At 36.2% G+C, this 14,928-nt stretch overlaps 1 protein-coding gene across 5 annotated transcripts in view; it reads left to right on the forward strand.

Annotated features, from left to right (window-relative positions):
* The window catches only part of INPP4B (inositol polyphosphate-4-phosphatase type II B), a 323,827-nt gene that overhangs the window by 116,188 nt on the left and 192,711 nt on the right, over nucleotides 1-14,928 (forward strand). For all 5 annotated transcript variants that reach the window (XM_032632713.1, XM_032632712.1, XM_032632709.1 and 2 more), the window contains one exon: nucleotides 4,140-4,212. In XM_032632713.1, the coding sequence (XP_032488604.1) occupies nucleotides 4,140-4,212 (73 nt within the window). The remainder of the gene's footprint in view (nucleotides 1-4,139; nucleotides 4,213-14,928) is intronic.

Raw genomic sequence — 14,928 nt, forward strand, 5'->3', positions numbered from 1 at the left:
GAGGGGTGGGATAGGGAGGGTGGGAGGGAGGCTCAAGAGGGAGGGGATATGGGGATATATGTATACGTATAGCTGATTCACTTTGTTATACAGCAGAAACTAACACAACATTGTAAAGCAGTTATACTCCAATGAAGATATATATATATATATATATATATATATATATATATATATATATATAAAACAACACTGAGAGTAGCAGTTGGAGGAAGACAGGAGATTTTGAGATGTTACATTTGACATTCCTCTTAGACATCCAAGTATGGATATACCTAAGCAGTTGGAGCTTCAAGTCAGAATTCAGGTGAGATGTCCAAGCTAGAATTATATATTTGTGAGTCATCAAATGATATTTGGATGGTACTTAAACCATGAGACTGAATGAGATCACAAAAGCATAGCAATTCTCATATTTTACACTCTTCAAATTTATATTTATGTGGATTTTATCTATTGATATTTACTGTATTAGAGATTTTGCTTATTTGGATTATATCCATAGACATTTATCATCTTAGAAACTCAAACACGAAATGTTTAAAACAGAAGAGTACATAAGCACACATACCGTTAACTGTCAAATGATTGTGTCATATAGCTTCTAGAGAATTCTACCGTATGCTTGTAAGAGAGAGGGGAACAGACAGGAATTCCCTGACGGTCCAGTGGTTAGGACTCTACACTTTCACTTCCAAGGGCCTGGGTTCAATCCCTGGTCGGGAACCTAAGATCCCCCAAGCCATGCGCTGCCCCCCCAAAGAAAAAGAGAAGGAAACAGACAAACAATATTTTAGTATTAATATGAAAATAAAGTTGTCTTCGCCCTGTGCTAGATGCTACTAAGGGTGCAAAGGCAGAAGTTATCAGGGACTTCCAGGAGACTCCAGACCAAACATTGAAAAGTGTGATTGATGGAATAAATCAACAGATGTGAAAGTACTTGGCCATGAAGTGTTGGTCTTGATGGATTCATACAGAGCTTTATGATTACTGTTCATACAGTATTGCTAATTTTCTAGCTCAGTGCATGGCAAATTGATATGTTAGCTGAGAGTCAAAATCATTTAGCTCCAAGAATTTTACCTATCATATGTTTCATCTGCTTGGCCACACTTACCATCAAATGACACTTTTTAAACTATTAATCAAGATCAATAGGCTTATGGCGCTACATCTGGTACCAGAAGCACGTGATGTTTGTTATTCCTGCTCAGAATCGCAAATGTTAAGTTATTACATTGAGAGCGCACACCGTGTAAGTGTGTAATGCTGCGAATATCCACCATAATAATAGCAATGAACAGTAGAAATAGTGGAACCTTCTTAAGCACAGATTCCACATCAGTTCCATCTTTGCATTCTCTGTAGCAACCAGCACGGTGCAAAAAGATTCTAAGGTCAATGTAAAAAAACGTACAAAAAATAAAATAAAAATGGCCTAAGGAAATAAGAAATAAGGTTCTTGGCTTTGAAAACTTTCAATCAAAATAAATAGAGACAGAAAAGGTACACTCAGGAAACAATTGAAAAAAATAATTGCTGAGTCCAAATATGAAAATATTAATTAATTTAGTAAATATTTATTGGATTTTTCTGTTTATGTTCCATGGGTTTAAATCTTGAGAGCATTCTGAATAGTAGAGTTGTAAAATACAAAGTAAGAATATTTAAAATTGTCCTAAATATCAGCCTTCCAGTGTGAATGGAAGACATGAATATATAAAAGTCGTATGTCTGTCTGGGGCTTCCCTGGTGGCGCAGTGGTTAAGAATCCGCCTGCCAGTGCAGGGGACACGGGTTCGAGCCCTGGCCTGGGAAGATCCCGCATGCCACGGAGCAACTGAGCCCGTGCGCTACAACTACTGAAGCCCATGCGCCTAGAGCCCGTGCTCTGCAACAAGAGAAGCCACCGCAATGAGAAGCCTACGCGCCACAACAAAGAGTAGCCCCCGCTCACCACAACTAGAGAAAACCTGCGTGCAGCAACGAAGAACCAACGCAGCCAAAAAAATTAAAAAATAAAATAAATAAATTTATAAAAAAAAAAGTCGTATGTCTGTATTCATTTGGTGGAATAAAACGGGCCTTTTGTTAGGAAACAGAAAGTTATCTTTGATTTCAAAGAGGCAGGGTCGCCTCCATAAAGGGAAGCAGTTTCTCAGGGTAATAGCCTGATCTGTGTGAATTATGGACTTCTTCACTAAAAAGGTTTAGTCTAAACCATTCCTATAAGTGATATTGTAGATGATGATCTTTTGGAAAGGAAGATGACTTAGAGCTGTATACCAAGTTATTATGTGGAAGGATGTCAGGGACAAAGCATGAAAGGATTTGAGGCCCAGTCTGAGAATATTGGATTTGATTGGACAGTAAATAACCATTATATACATTCTAGAACAGAACATTGATATGACGAACATAATGTTTACAAAAGATTACTTTAACAGCCCTATGTAGCCTGAAAGAAGTTGAGAAAACTTTGCAAATAAGAGAAATAAAGAATTTTAAGTATGTCCAAGCATCCTTGCACATTGCTGTAGTGATTTGGGAAGTACATCTCCAAAATAGCTGTGGATTAAAAGAAGGGATCACCTCTGACTTTTGGTTGGTTGGGAAAATGATTTAGAGAACATAAAATTTTAAGAGTTGTTTGCAGTTATTCATTTTTTCAGTAAACTAGGATCTCAATATAAGCACTAAAGAAAGTATGAAAGCACATTTTTCTCCATCAAGAAATTTCCTGAGTAATGTGATGAATGTTATGATAGAGGAATGAGTAGTGGGCTTTAAGAATACAGAAAGTAACATTTAAATCAATGTTTTAAGCCATTTGTCTTCCTTCTCAAAATGCTTCAGGGACATAATACATTCTATCATGAACAGTGACCTCGGTGGTGGTGAATCTCAAGGAGGGGGCCACTCCCCAGAGGAGGAACGGAGGTGGGTCACAGATAGTTAGAACAGTTGGGAAATAGCCCCGGCAATTCCGATGCATCCTACTAAGAAGGGCAGTCTGAGCCCTTGGAGTCTCTTGACACCATGCTTGCTACAGAAGGATGGCTGTTTCCCTTAGAACTCTTCACCCAGAGAACTTTCTGGGGTTTTGTCTGTTTGTTTTGTTTTTGTTTGCATTTATTTGTTTATGTCTGATATATTTGCTCTAAAAATTTACTTTCCTCCTTCTCCCAGCCCTCCTTTTTCTTCTCTGGGGTCGGGCGGGGGGCGGTTGCTAGAGATAAAAGGAAAGTCATCTGAAGAAATGATTACTGGTCTCCGTCTTTGTGAATATAGGTTTCTTATCAGCCTCTCTGGGGCCAAAAAAGTTTTGCTTCCTCTGTTAGCTATAGTTTCATAGGAGGTTGAAGCAGAGTCCCATGCTTAGGGATGGCTTATCTGAGATAGTATCTCCCACCCATGGTTCACTCGTTAGGAACATGGCAACGTGCTCTCTGTGTCTCTCTTCTCTCCTTCTGTCCAGAGAAGTGTTGGTTCTGTAAAGGATCCTGAGCTGAATCTAATGATCATGGATGAATAGATCTATGATCTCTGGATCCACTTATTTATAAATCGCTTATTCGTAAATCAGACATCAGCTTATTTATAAAGTATCCTCATACTTTATAAGCAAGTGTTTGCATCGTTTTGCCAGAAACAAACATCTCTTTTTGCCTTATGAAATTAGATGCTGTAACATATTTTATTTTTTATTTAAAGTTGCCTTTACTTAAAAGCCAGAAGATAATTTGCTTTTTATTGATCGAAAATCAACCCGGGCAACAGAAATACAAAGCCATTCAGCTTGTCATAGGTGATTTGCTATAGGAGGAACCTATCTCTAGCATGTGGATAATCCGTTTCCACAAAGAAAGTACATACTTTGTTTCCTAAGTAGTCTTTAACTGGAACTGAAATGTAGTCTATAATTGTACAATATAATCATATTATATATAAATGTAAGTAAGTAACCACAAGTTAAACAAGGTTCATTGTAAAGATAAAGCTAAAAATAGTTATACAAAAATGTTTGTTCAGAACGTTTTGAAACCGTGTGCATGGCCTCATGTTTTGCAAATAAAAGAAGAATCTCATTTCTTATTTGATCATTTTCAAATATGTTTTCTTTTATTCCTTCTTAGTGTGCACTGGTATGTGAATGTACAGCCCCAGAAACTGTGAGCAGAAAAGATAACCTACCTTTTTTGAATGCAGGTATGTACCTCCCTTTTGGAAACTTACATTCATTTCATATGAACATACATTTTACTTTTCTGTGAACTCAATACTGAATCTGAGCAGCATTCTTACAGAACCATTGTAGACACTTATTAAATATTGGTAATCATGGGAGTGGAGTCAGCAGAGTGGTGTTAGACTTGACAAGTCTGTAAGAAAGATATATAATATATATAAATACATGTATATAGCTTGGCTATATGGCAAAACAAATTCCTTTTAGCTTTTGGATTTTGTATCATCTGAAATGAGATATTAGAAGAGGGAGTATTAGAAATGTCAAGCTCTTAATTAGTTTGAGTTTTAGTTTATTACTTTTAATGAAGTTGTTAAAACAGTATGTATATGGATTCAGTAGGAAAAATTCATATACACATTTGTACATTCCTGAGTGTGTGTGTACACATATGTGTGTGTGTGTGTGTGTGTGTGTGTGTGTGTAGTGTTACTTATAGTAATATATTTGAATTTCAACAAGGAACTAAACAATGTGATAAATGATGACTTTGAGACATCTGGTAAAATTACAAAATATGTGATAATATGTATCTATAAATTATGGAACTGATTTTTGAATGATAACATAAATTATGTTACCAGTAGTGATAATAATGGCAAATAAGTGGCAGGCGAGATGCCACTCATATGCCTTGCCTTACCTTGCTTTCTGATGTGTGCTATGAAGAAGGCAGTATTATTATCTCCATTTTACAGGTGAGGAAATTGCTCAAGGTCACTACCTAGTGAATAGCAGGTCCAGAATTTAAATCCAGTTTTAATCCCAAGGCCTTTGCTCTTAATTACCAGGTCATGCTATTACTAAAAAGCCATTAATTTAAAAGTTGGTGTAACAATAGGATAAACCTTAATATTTTTCTAGCCTTCTATGTTGTACATTTCAACAGTGACATGGATAGCATGATAATCAGATTAATAAGTGATACAAACTTCAAAGGCTTACTAATACATAACTCCTAAACTATTAGCAATTTTCCCCTGCAGGAAGCCACTAATAATCAGGGATGGAGAAAGACAGGCAACCTTTTGACTCAAAGAACTCGAAATAAAATATAGCAATAAAAAACCTATTAAATGTACTTATTAGAATGAAGGATTAAACCAAAGAAGAGCAGCTGCTTCTCAACCTATGACCAAGTGGCGTGTTTTTAAAAAATTTTTATTAAGGATGTAATGCCAGGAGGGACATGCATTAAACAGTGAAGGGGCTACCTGGACGGCTAGACCAGCCATGTACCATAAAGTACTTGATAAGTTATCCGTGTGGATAAAATAACTAATGTAACCTCAAAGGGTCTTCCTCACATATATTTTTTTCACCTGAAAGTTGACCAAACCTTTAGTCCTTTATTTCAATATATCCAGATAATCTATTTAATTTACCAGATGTCAATTTTGAGAAATAAAATTGAATGTGGGAGATACTACATTCATGTTAAATGCAGTTTGAGTGAATCAGATTATCATCAGAATCACCTACACTGTAATTATAAGACACTTTTTAAGTGATTCACTCATGTGAACCTTGTCATTTTTTTATGCCCACAAAGAGAAATGCCATTTTAAAAAACGGATTGGTTTCATATAAATTTCAAAGAGAAAGAGAAAAACGGCTCCCGGAGTAAGAAAATATATCACCTAAGGAAGAAGAGACAAAGGGAACATAGTGAAAAGTAAATCTGCACCTCCTAATTCTTGTGCCATAAAATCTGCAAGGCATGAGTCTTTGAAGCGTACTAACTCTTCCAGATTACTAGGGTACAATTCCTAACATATGGACCGTAATATGACAAAAAGTGATATGGAAGTGATGGAAGCAGCTGCACTCTGCAATTTAAATATACTCAGTGGAGTGAAAGGTGATTGATTACTGCTTCTCCCTTTTCCTGGAGGTGACAGTTTTGGTGGTGATTACTTAGGTCTGATGATATTTCTCAATGTCCCTAGCCCAGGCAATCCGGAAGTGCCTGGAATATATTTGCCACAAATATTTTCTATGAGCCTTCTTATATCAGGGAAAGACAAGGCTAAATGACAGTCAAATGTTATAAAAGCTAGATTTTTTACAAAAAGTTATTTTAAAGTACAACTAAGTGCTATATATGAAATGTTTCTGTTCCAAATCTAAGTGTTTTGTGCACATATAGCATATGTGGCTGGACTGTGCGCCTATGACTTTGGTTTGTGTGTACCTTGGTCTTTTTTTCTATTTATTTGTCTAAACTCAGCAACCTTGGAATTAATCCACTGTGTTCCCATCTGGTAGTTTTTCAAAATCTTTAGGTGTAGGGAGTTATTGACATTCTTCTTAAGTCTCTGTATTCATGTATTATATGGAACTTGCCAGTCTCAAGTGAGTGATGAAGTTCTTCCTGAGTGAGTGCAAAAGGATGTCATAGCTCATAGCTGGTCCTCACTATTCTATTTATATCTCTAGAGGTTTAATGCCTGACTTGGGAAATTCACTTATCTATTGTGAGACTACAAAGAAAAAGCTCTTCCCCCTCGGGCCTCACCTTTTTCATGCCCTGTTTGCCTCTCAAGTTGAATGTGTATGTTGGGAGCCTGGGGAGTTGAGGGCAGGAGGAGAAAAGAAATGAGAAAAAGGAGAGGGGGCAGAATTTACAATTCCATAAAAAAGGTGTATAAGTACCTTAGTTATAGGAGAAAACAAATTCCTTTCAGCTGTTGGCTTTTATATTCTCTGAAACAGGAAACGCACTAGAAGGTACAGTATTAGAATTGTGAGGTTCTCATTTTGCTTAATTTTTTAATTCTGTAGTTCATCAAATAAAGTTGTTAAAATAACAGCTTTACCCATTTAATTATTTGTTTATTCATTTAAGCAAATGGTAGTGAAAGCACTTAGCACTGTTTGTTGTTGAGGCATTGTTTGGGGGATGGGGGTAGGGGAAGTTATTTTTGAACAGAGGGAAGTGTAGACAGCAGAGTCTCTTATCTGGTCATGGAGTTGGGTGTCCTACTAAGTCTCATCAACTGAGGTGCCTTGCCTACAGCAGAACAAGAACAAATGTGCTCTGGTGGTCTTAATATCAGAGCACTGGACAGACTCTTCTGAAGAACTGGTGTCACAGCCTAAATTTGCTAACCAGCAGTGTGACCCTGCCAGACAAGTCAGCCTCTTTGGACATCAATTCTTTTGCAATGAGCAAATTGACCTGGACAGTCTTTGATTTCCTTTTTGGCTCTCAGTGTCTGAAGTCTGTAGAGCATAGTTCAGCTTTTGCTATGTCTTCCTTCGTTTTAGAAATACTTCATGAAAGTATTCATTTTCATCTGTCTCACATGGAGTCACATATCTATTCTTTGTCACTTACAGTTGTCTTTCTCAGGAGTTATTTATTTTTAATAAGCCTGACCACAGATAAACTTTTTAAACATTTTTGTCAAGGAGACAATTCTCTCTAGATTTCCTGAATCTACCAATTTTCCTTGTAAAAGTATAATGCTACAGAATACTTCAGTCCATGGACTTTGATATTATTATGCCCAATCTGAGGAGCTAATGGGCCCCGTCACCAAGTTTCCTATTAGCTTCACATTTCAAGTGAGTTTCCCCCTGTCAGCAAGCATTCGATCTGATACAGCATCTTTCTTGGTTGAATTCCATACTGCTTGAGTCATGAAATTATCCTTGATAGTTTTTAAAGACGACTTTCATGCTTTACATTAAAGTGTGTGTGTCCATTGCCCTCACAGAGGGTGTATCTGACAACGATGATTTCCATGACTGTGTAAGTTAGAACCTAAGCCACAATGTGGGGACTACTCTGCTTTCAGCCCTAAACACAGGCAATTTCCCTCCTGTTTGGAGAATTTATTGGTATTTTTCTTCTTACCTCACAGATAAATCGCAATTTTTCTCGAAATAGTCCACTATATCTTTGATTCTTTTTCCCCCAATAGGATTAAGCCATCTACTACTATTGCTGTATGGAAGATGCCTGCTTGTGTGCTATTTAAGAAGAAATGTTGCTTATTTATTTCTGTGTCTCCAGGGCCAGAATACAATAGGCACTCAGTAAATATTTGTCAAGTGACTAATAATGGGTACATCTTATCATTTGAATTGATGCTTCAGGTAACAGAAAATTGCAGTTATTCTTCTCTCCATGAGAAAGATGTTCAAATTGAATCATTTGGTTTGAAAGAAAAGAATTTATTACTCTCCCTAAAAATTACTATGAAATTCTCATTTTAAGTTTTTTCCTGCCTCATATGGCACCAGAGACTTTAACTGCCTTTCACAATACCACACAGTTGAAATGAATATTGGGTGACATTCTCCTCACTACCACCTCATGTAAAGCAAGGCATGACAGAATATTTTAGGAGATATTCTGAGAGACATTGAAAAATATTTCCCCCTATACTCATTTTGAATCCTGAGGAATTCCAGCCGAAAAACAAATCCCATATTCCCCGTTTTTTCTTTTCATTCATGAGGTACTAAATCAACTTACCTTGTCAAATTTTAGATCATATCAATTTATGCTAACAAAGATATCTCTGTTGTATTTTCTCCATACTAGTTTAAATAGATTTTGCCCTTGTATTTATAACTCCATGATGTGTAAAATATGGGACCATCTTGGCTTATAACATTGGCCCTTTATCCTTTATACTTACTTACTCACCAGATTTCTTTGCCCTTTGCTGCTTTAACAAATCCAGTGGAGTCCATTGTCTACTGAAAAAAAAAACAAACACACACACGCAACCTAAAAGTCGAGAGTTATGTTTTATTTGGCGGATATTCTTAGGACTTCAAGCCCCCGGAGATAGGACTCTCAGATCACTCTGAGGAATTGCTCCAAAGAGGCGAGGCGGTAGCCAAGATATATAGGAGTTTTTGCAACAAAGAGCAGGTAGTCGGAACATCAACAGATTATTGGTAATTAAAGAAAACCAGACATCTCAAGTTAATGAAATTAGCACTTTTCTATGTATGGGAAGATGCAAAGCCTGGGCTCGTTGAGATCATTCCTTTGATGTGCACCTCAGCTATCTGGGGCCAGTATCCTGCATTTTCTTACCCTGAGTCTCCTCAGGGTGTGCCAGCAGGGTGGCTATAGCAGTTGACAGCTAGATGGCAGGCATTCTTTGCTTCCATCCCAAGTTCCCTCGGGGTTCTCCCTCTGGGAGGCTGTAATGCGATGACTGGATGGCTGCAACATCTTTTGTTTACTAATATGGAAGGTGGCATTCTCAGTTCACACCATTAACCTTGCTCTTTTGGAATTTTCATGTTTTCATTACCGTGTATTAACATACTTATGGTGTTAAGTAGCTTCAATGGAAGAGTGAATTTCACTGCCTAGTAATCAAAGAAATCATCTCTTAGACACTTTTAAATACTTCAGCTGTCTTCCTGTTGTAAGTTTTATTAGCCCCTCCACTGCCCACCTTAGGTAAACTAGAAGAAAAATAAAGGTAAGAAGAGGATATAGTCAAAAGGTTAACATTTTGTGGACAAATGTGAGCAGGGCTTTCTCTCGGCTGTGGTTTTCCTTCTTTTATTCTGATGCCTGTGCTCTCTCTTGAAGAGAGGTTTTTAGTTATGTCCTTCCCTCTTGCATTTTTCCCTCTCAATTTACACAGTTGTCAGGGCCCTAACTGTTCACCTATTAGGGAAAGTAATGATGAGAAACATCTGAGGTGTAAGGTTTAAGCTCATTTCTGTGGAATGTTTGCATATACTGGGCACTGTGCTAGGTACAGGAGATAACATGAGGACAAAGAAAACTGTACAGTCATGGCCTTCACAAGTTTACATTCTAATGGGGGATACAGAGCAGTAAACAGACAATTATAGCACAACTGATAAGAACCATGATAGAGATGGGGATGGGGAGTACAAAAGAGAAACAACTGTAGGGAGGGAGCAGAGGGAAGTCAAGAAGGGCTTCCTGGAGGAGGTGCTTGCTGAGCTGAGTTTATAGGATGATTATGTGTAGCCAGGAAAAAGGAGCGTTCCTTTGAGGTGCAGGGAATACCTTGAACAGAGGCAAATTGGCAAGAAACAACTTGAGTTCCATGAACCGCAGGTCATTCCAGGCTGCTCAGCATGAAATATGAACCAGAAAAGGACACTTTTGTAGATCTGTCCTTTACTTTAATGACTGAATTAGAATGAACAGGGAAAATCATTCAAACTAGAGTGAATGAAGCAAATCTCTTTTCTGACCACCCAAAACCAAAGCTCCAAATTCTACACATTGAACTCGCCAGTTTTCACCAGTTGGAGACTAAATTCCCACAAATATTATCTCTATGTTTTATTCTGCATCTGTAATAGTTTTTCTTGTTCTTGGCCTTGAATTGAAGATGGAAGGCCAAGAGCTTGTGGGTTTGGCTAGACTAGGGAAGCAGCACTTTGTCTGACTCAGCTTACATACTATTTCTATTCTTATTTGTTGTTCCTTTAAAAACAGTACAAACAATAACATAATTTAGAATTTATAACACAACTAAAGAAAAGTAATTTAAAATTCTGGGGGAATTTATTTTTTAATAGTTTTTTTCATCTTTATTATTTTAAAAGAGATCTTTCTTTGCTGTGTTTTCTGAGCTCCTGTCATGCTTTCTTACTTTCTCTTTTCTAAGCCTTGCTTAGGATAGTCTTTTAGTGATTTCTGTTTAGGATTTTTAGTTCTCATCTAATCTTAAAAAGAGCCAATCTACATTTAAGATGTATGTATCTAAATCTAAGATATTTTCAACTACGAATGAGAGAATGTCGTTATCTAATTGGCTTACACAGACTTATCTTTACTAAGTGCAATGTAGCATTTGGAGAATAGGCAATGCATGTACATTCGGCTGAATGATGAAACTATTAAACAACTGCATAATTAAAAGCTACAAAATGAATAGATTCTCTACAAGAATCTACAGTACATTAAAATAATGATTTTGTAAAGCTTGAAGCCAATGATGTCAGATTCCATTTAAATACGTGACATCTACCACCTCCTGAAAGCAAGAAATTGCATGAAGATAATCACAGATGAGCTTATTCTGGAGAACTGCATTAAAGACAATCTTAATTGTTTGGCATTCTGATGATCCCCTCAACCCTGAATCCAAATTTCCAAAACTCCTTGTCTGATCCGCTGATGTCCCCAACACAGACACAGGAAAGAGAAGATCATCCCTATGATATCACTCTGGTTTATCTTTTCTGCCCCAGGTTGCTTGAACAGCCATCCTTTTTTAATGTGTTGTCTATGTTTTGGCTTTGTTGAACATTTCCTTGGCATCTTTACTTTGATAGTTCAGAACTGGAGCACTTGGCTTTCACAATTCCTGGAAAAGCAGGTGGTGTGCTACTGTATTAAAAAGGCCTTTTACAGTGTCTGGAATAAATGATGTGGAAATTTGAGTTGTGTTGCAATTTTAGGAGAAAAAATCTGTCATTTACTTTCCGTCCCTGTGTTCACCTTAGAGGGTGGATCTCAGTGGGAATGTATTCATATCTGGACCATCTTAGAACTTTATCCTTATTAAGTCATTATTAAGACTGTGGTGGTGTCCAAAATCTCTTCACTACTTTTCCCTTGGTAGAATCTGTCACGTGATATTTTTAGCAATTGTTTTGGCAAAAGCAGTGAAAAAAAATGAAGATAATACACACAGGGCTCTCTTTAAAAAGAACTTATAATAGATAAGTTAGATAGTTGTTTTTGCTGAGTTGAGCCTGTTGTATGGTCAGAAATGCATCTCCTACATGAAGAAATACTTGACATCAGTGGAAAGCCAGAGCTGAAAGTGGTGGGCTCATTTACACAGCTGGAGTGTGTGTGCAGAATTGTTGAAACTGTATCTCTGCTATAGGGGAGAAGCATTTATAAAACGACAAAAGCATTCATCATTTATGGTCCACTGTTCAATATTTGATAATGAATACCTTGCCTTTCTTTTATATGAGGATAGCAGAAATCTTCTCACTATGAACCCAGCAAAATTTTCAGTTGAGAACATCTTATCTGGTCTGTTTGTAGCCATTGGAACAAATTTCATGGTAATTAAAAGTCAGGCCATATATATATTTTGTATTTTCTAAGTCATAATCCATTATGTGGCATTTTGAGAAACAGTAAGTGTTCTTGCTTTATACGTAGTAGGTATTCAATAAGCAAAGCTACTGGGTCAGACTTGGTTGTAAAGTGGATTCCACTATGTCTACATTGAGATCCTAATAGCTATGTGCAGTTAAATACTAATGTCTAGAGATCTATGAGTTTCAAAAGGTTAGAACCTATAGCATGAAAGTTAGACAGGAGACATTATTGGGAATTTTCCGGGGGCAGCTAGATCATGTGGCCTGATTTTTTTGTTTATTATTTGCCCCAAGTGCTTTCCTTAAAAAAACAGCAGCATTCCCACAGGGTTCTGGATGTTGTGTCTCGGGTGGTCGGAGGATAGTTCTGGAGCTCATTAATCACACTGTCCTTGATTTCTACCACTCTATTTCAACAAAGATTTATATTTAGAATACACTGAAAAGCAGTAAAATGAAAACAGTAAAATCAAAAGTTGAAGGACTAGTTTTGTGATAACAGATAAAATAAAGAATATCATATTTTTCAACTTAATTAAAAATACAGATTTTCTAAAATATTATTGTTTTATTAAAGGCAAGAAAAATCGAAGGGTTTTTAAACCGTAGTTTGGGAGATACAAAGATTCTGTGTAATCCTGAAAAAGAAAAAAAGCAGAGGTTAAAAAGCAGTGCATATACTAAGTATAACCCAAGTAATTGAATATTTACTTAGGTTACTAAGGAAAAATGTGGACATTTCACAGAAAAAAAAGAAACAGAGACTGTTTCTGTCTTACTATAAAAGGATACGTTTATATTCCTGATCATGTTAGCTATATTAGAATTCCTGAGATCCCATAAATGGTTTAAGCTGACTTACAATATACTGAATTCTGTACATACATTGTTTTTCTTCTCCACCTCTAGAGATAGGGCAATAGAGGTTATAGTAAAATTCTTACATCTTTAAAACATTGTCACTTTAAAGATGAATGAAATATCATAGTTTCTTTCATTGGCTGTAAGTTTCTGTATTTCATATAAAAGAAAATACATCTGATAAGGGCTAATATCCAAAATATATAAAGAACTCATACAACTCAGTAACAGCAAAAAAAAAAAATTCTGATTAAAAATGGGCAGAGGATCTGAATAGACATTTTTACAAAGAAGACACACAGATGTCCAACAGGTACATGAAAAGTTACTCAACATCACTAATCATGAGGGAAATGCAAATCAAAACCACAATGAGATATCACCTCACATCTGTTAGAATGGATATCAAAAATACAAAAAATAACAAGTGTTATTGGCAAGAAGTGGAGAAAAGGGAACCCTCATGCACTGTTGGTGGGAATGTAAATTGGTGCAGCCACTATGGAAAACAATATGGAGATTCCTCCAAAAACTAAAAATAGAACTACCATATGATCCAGCAATTCCACTTCTGGGTATTTATCCAAAGAAAATGAAAACACTAATTCAAAAAGATATATGCATCCCAGTGTTCATTGCGGTATTATTTTCAATAGCTAAGACATGGAAGCACCCTAAGTTTCCACTGACAAATGGATAAAGAAAATGTGGTACACACACACACACACACACACACACACACACACACACACACACACACATGGAATATTATTCAGCCATAAAAAAGAATGAAATCTTGCCATTTGTGACAACATGGAGGGACCTTGAGGGCATTATGATAAGTGAAATATCAGACAGAGAAAGACAGATACTGTATGAACTCACTTATATGTAGAATCTAAAAGCAAAAACAAAATAAAACATAACAAATAAAAAGAAGAACTCATAGGTACAGAGAACTAATTGGTGGTTGCCCGAGACAGGGGATGGTGGTGGGTGGAACAGGTGAAGGGTGTCAAAAGATATAAATTTTCAATTATAAAATAAATAAGAAATGGGGATGTAATGTACAGCTTGGTGACTGTAGTTAATAATATTGTATTGCATATTTGAAAGTTCCTAAGAGAGATTTTTAAGTTCTCATCACAAGAAAAAATTTGTGACAATGTATGGTGACAGATGTTAACAAGACTTATTGTAATCATTTCACAATATATACAAATATACAAATGATGTTGAATCATTACATTCTATACCTGGAACTAATATAATGTTATATGTCAATTATACCTTTATACCTCATTAAAAAGAGAAAGAAGATAAGTATAATTAGCCTTATATATGGATCTGTGATATAATCTAATTGATAAAACTTAAAAGGTCATGTTTATGGCAAAATAGATTTAAAATATTGTCTCTCAACATCCTGGAAATATTCTATCGTCTTGCTTCTATTGATGCTTTTAACAAGTGAACATTCTAGCTAATTCTTGTAAGGGGTAGATAAGTGTGCCGGGAGCTTTGAATCTGGTCGTTAAAGAATGAGATGTTTGAAATAAAGGTTTCCTATTTAGTATCAATTCTGATAACGATAGTTGTCAGACTGGACATCTGAGAATGATAGTTGCAGAATGGATGAATAGTTCCTCATTTTAATGCTCAGAAATATATTTATATTTCCAATGAGACACGGAAATATAAATCAGAATGAATGAGACACAGCCTTATAA

This window comes from Phocoena sinus, chromosome 5 (assembly GCF_008692025.1).
Source record: "Phocoena sinus isolate mPhoSin1 chromosome 5, mPhoSin1.pri, whole genome shotgun sequence".
In the NCBI taxonomy this organism is placed as follows: domain Eukaryota; kingdom Metazoa; phylum Chordata; class Mammalia; order Artiodactyla; family Phocoenidae; genus Phocoena; species Phocoena sinus.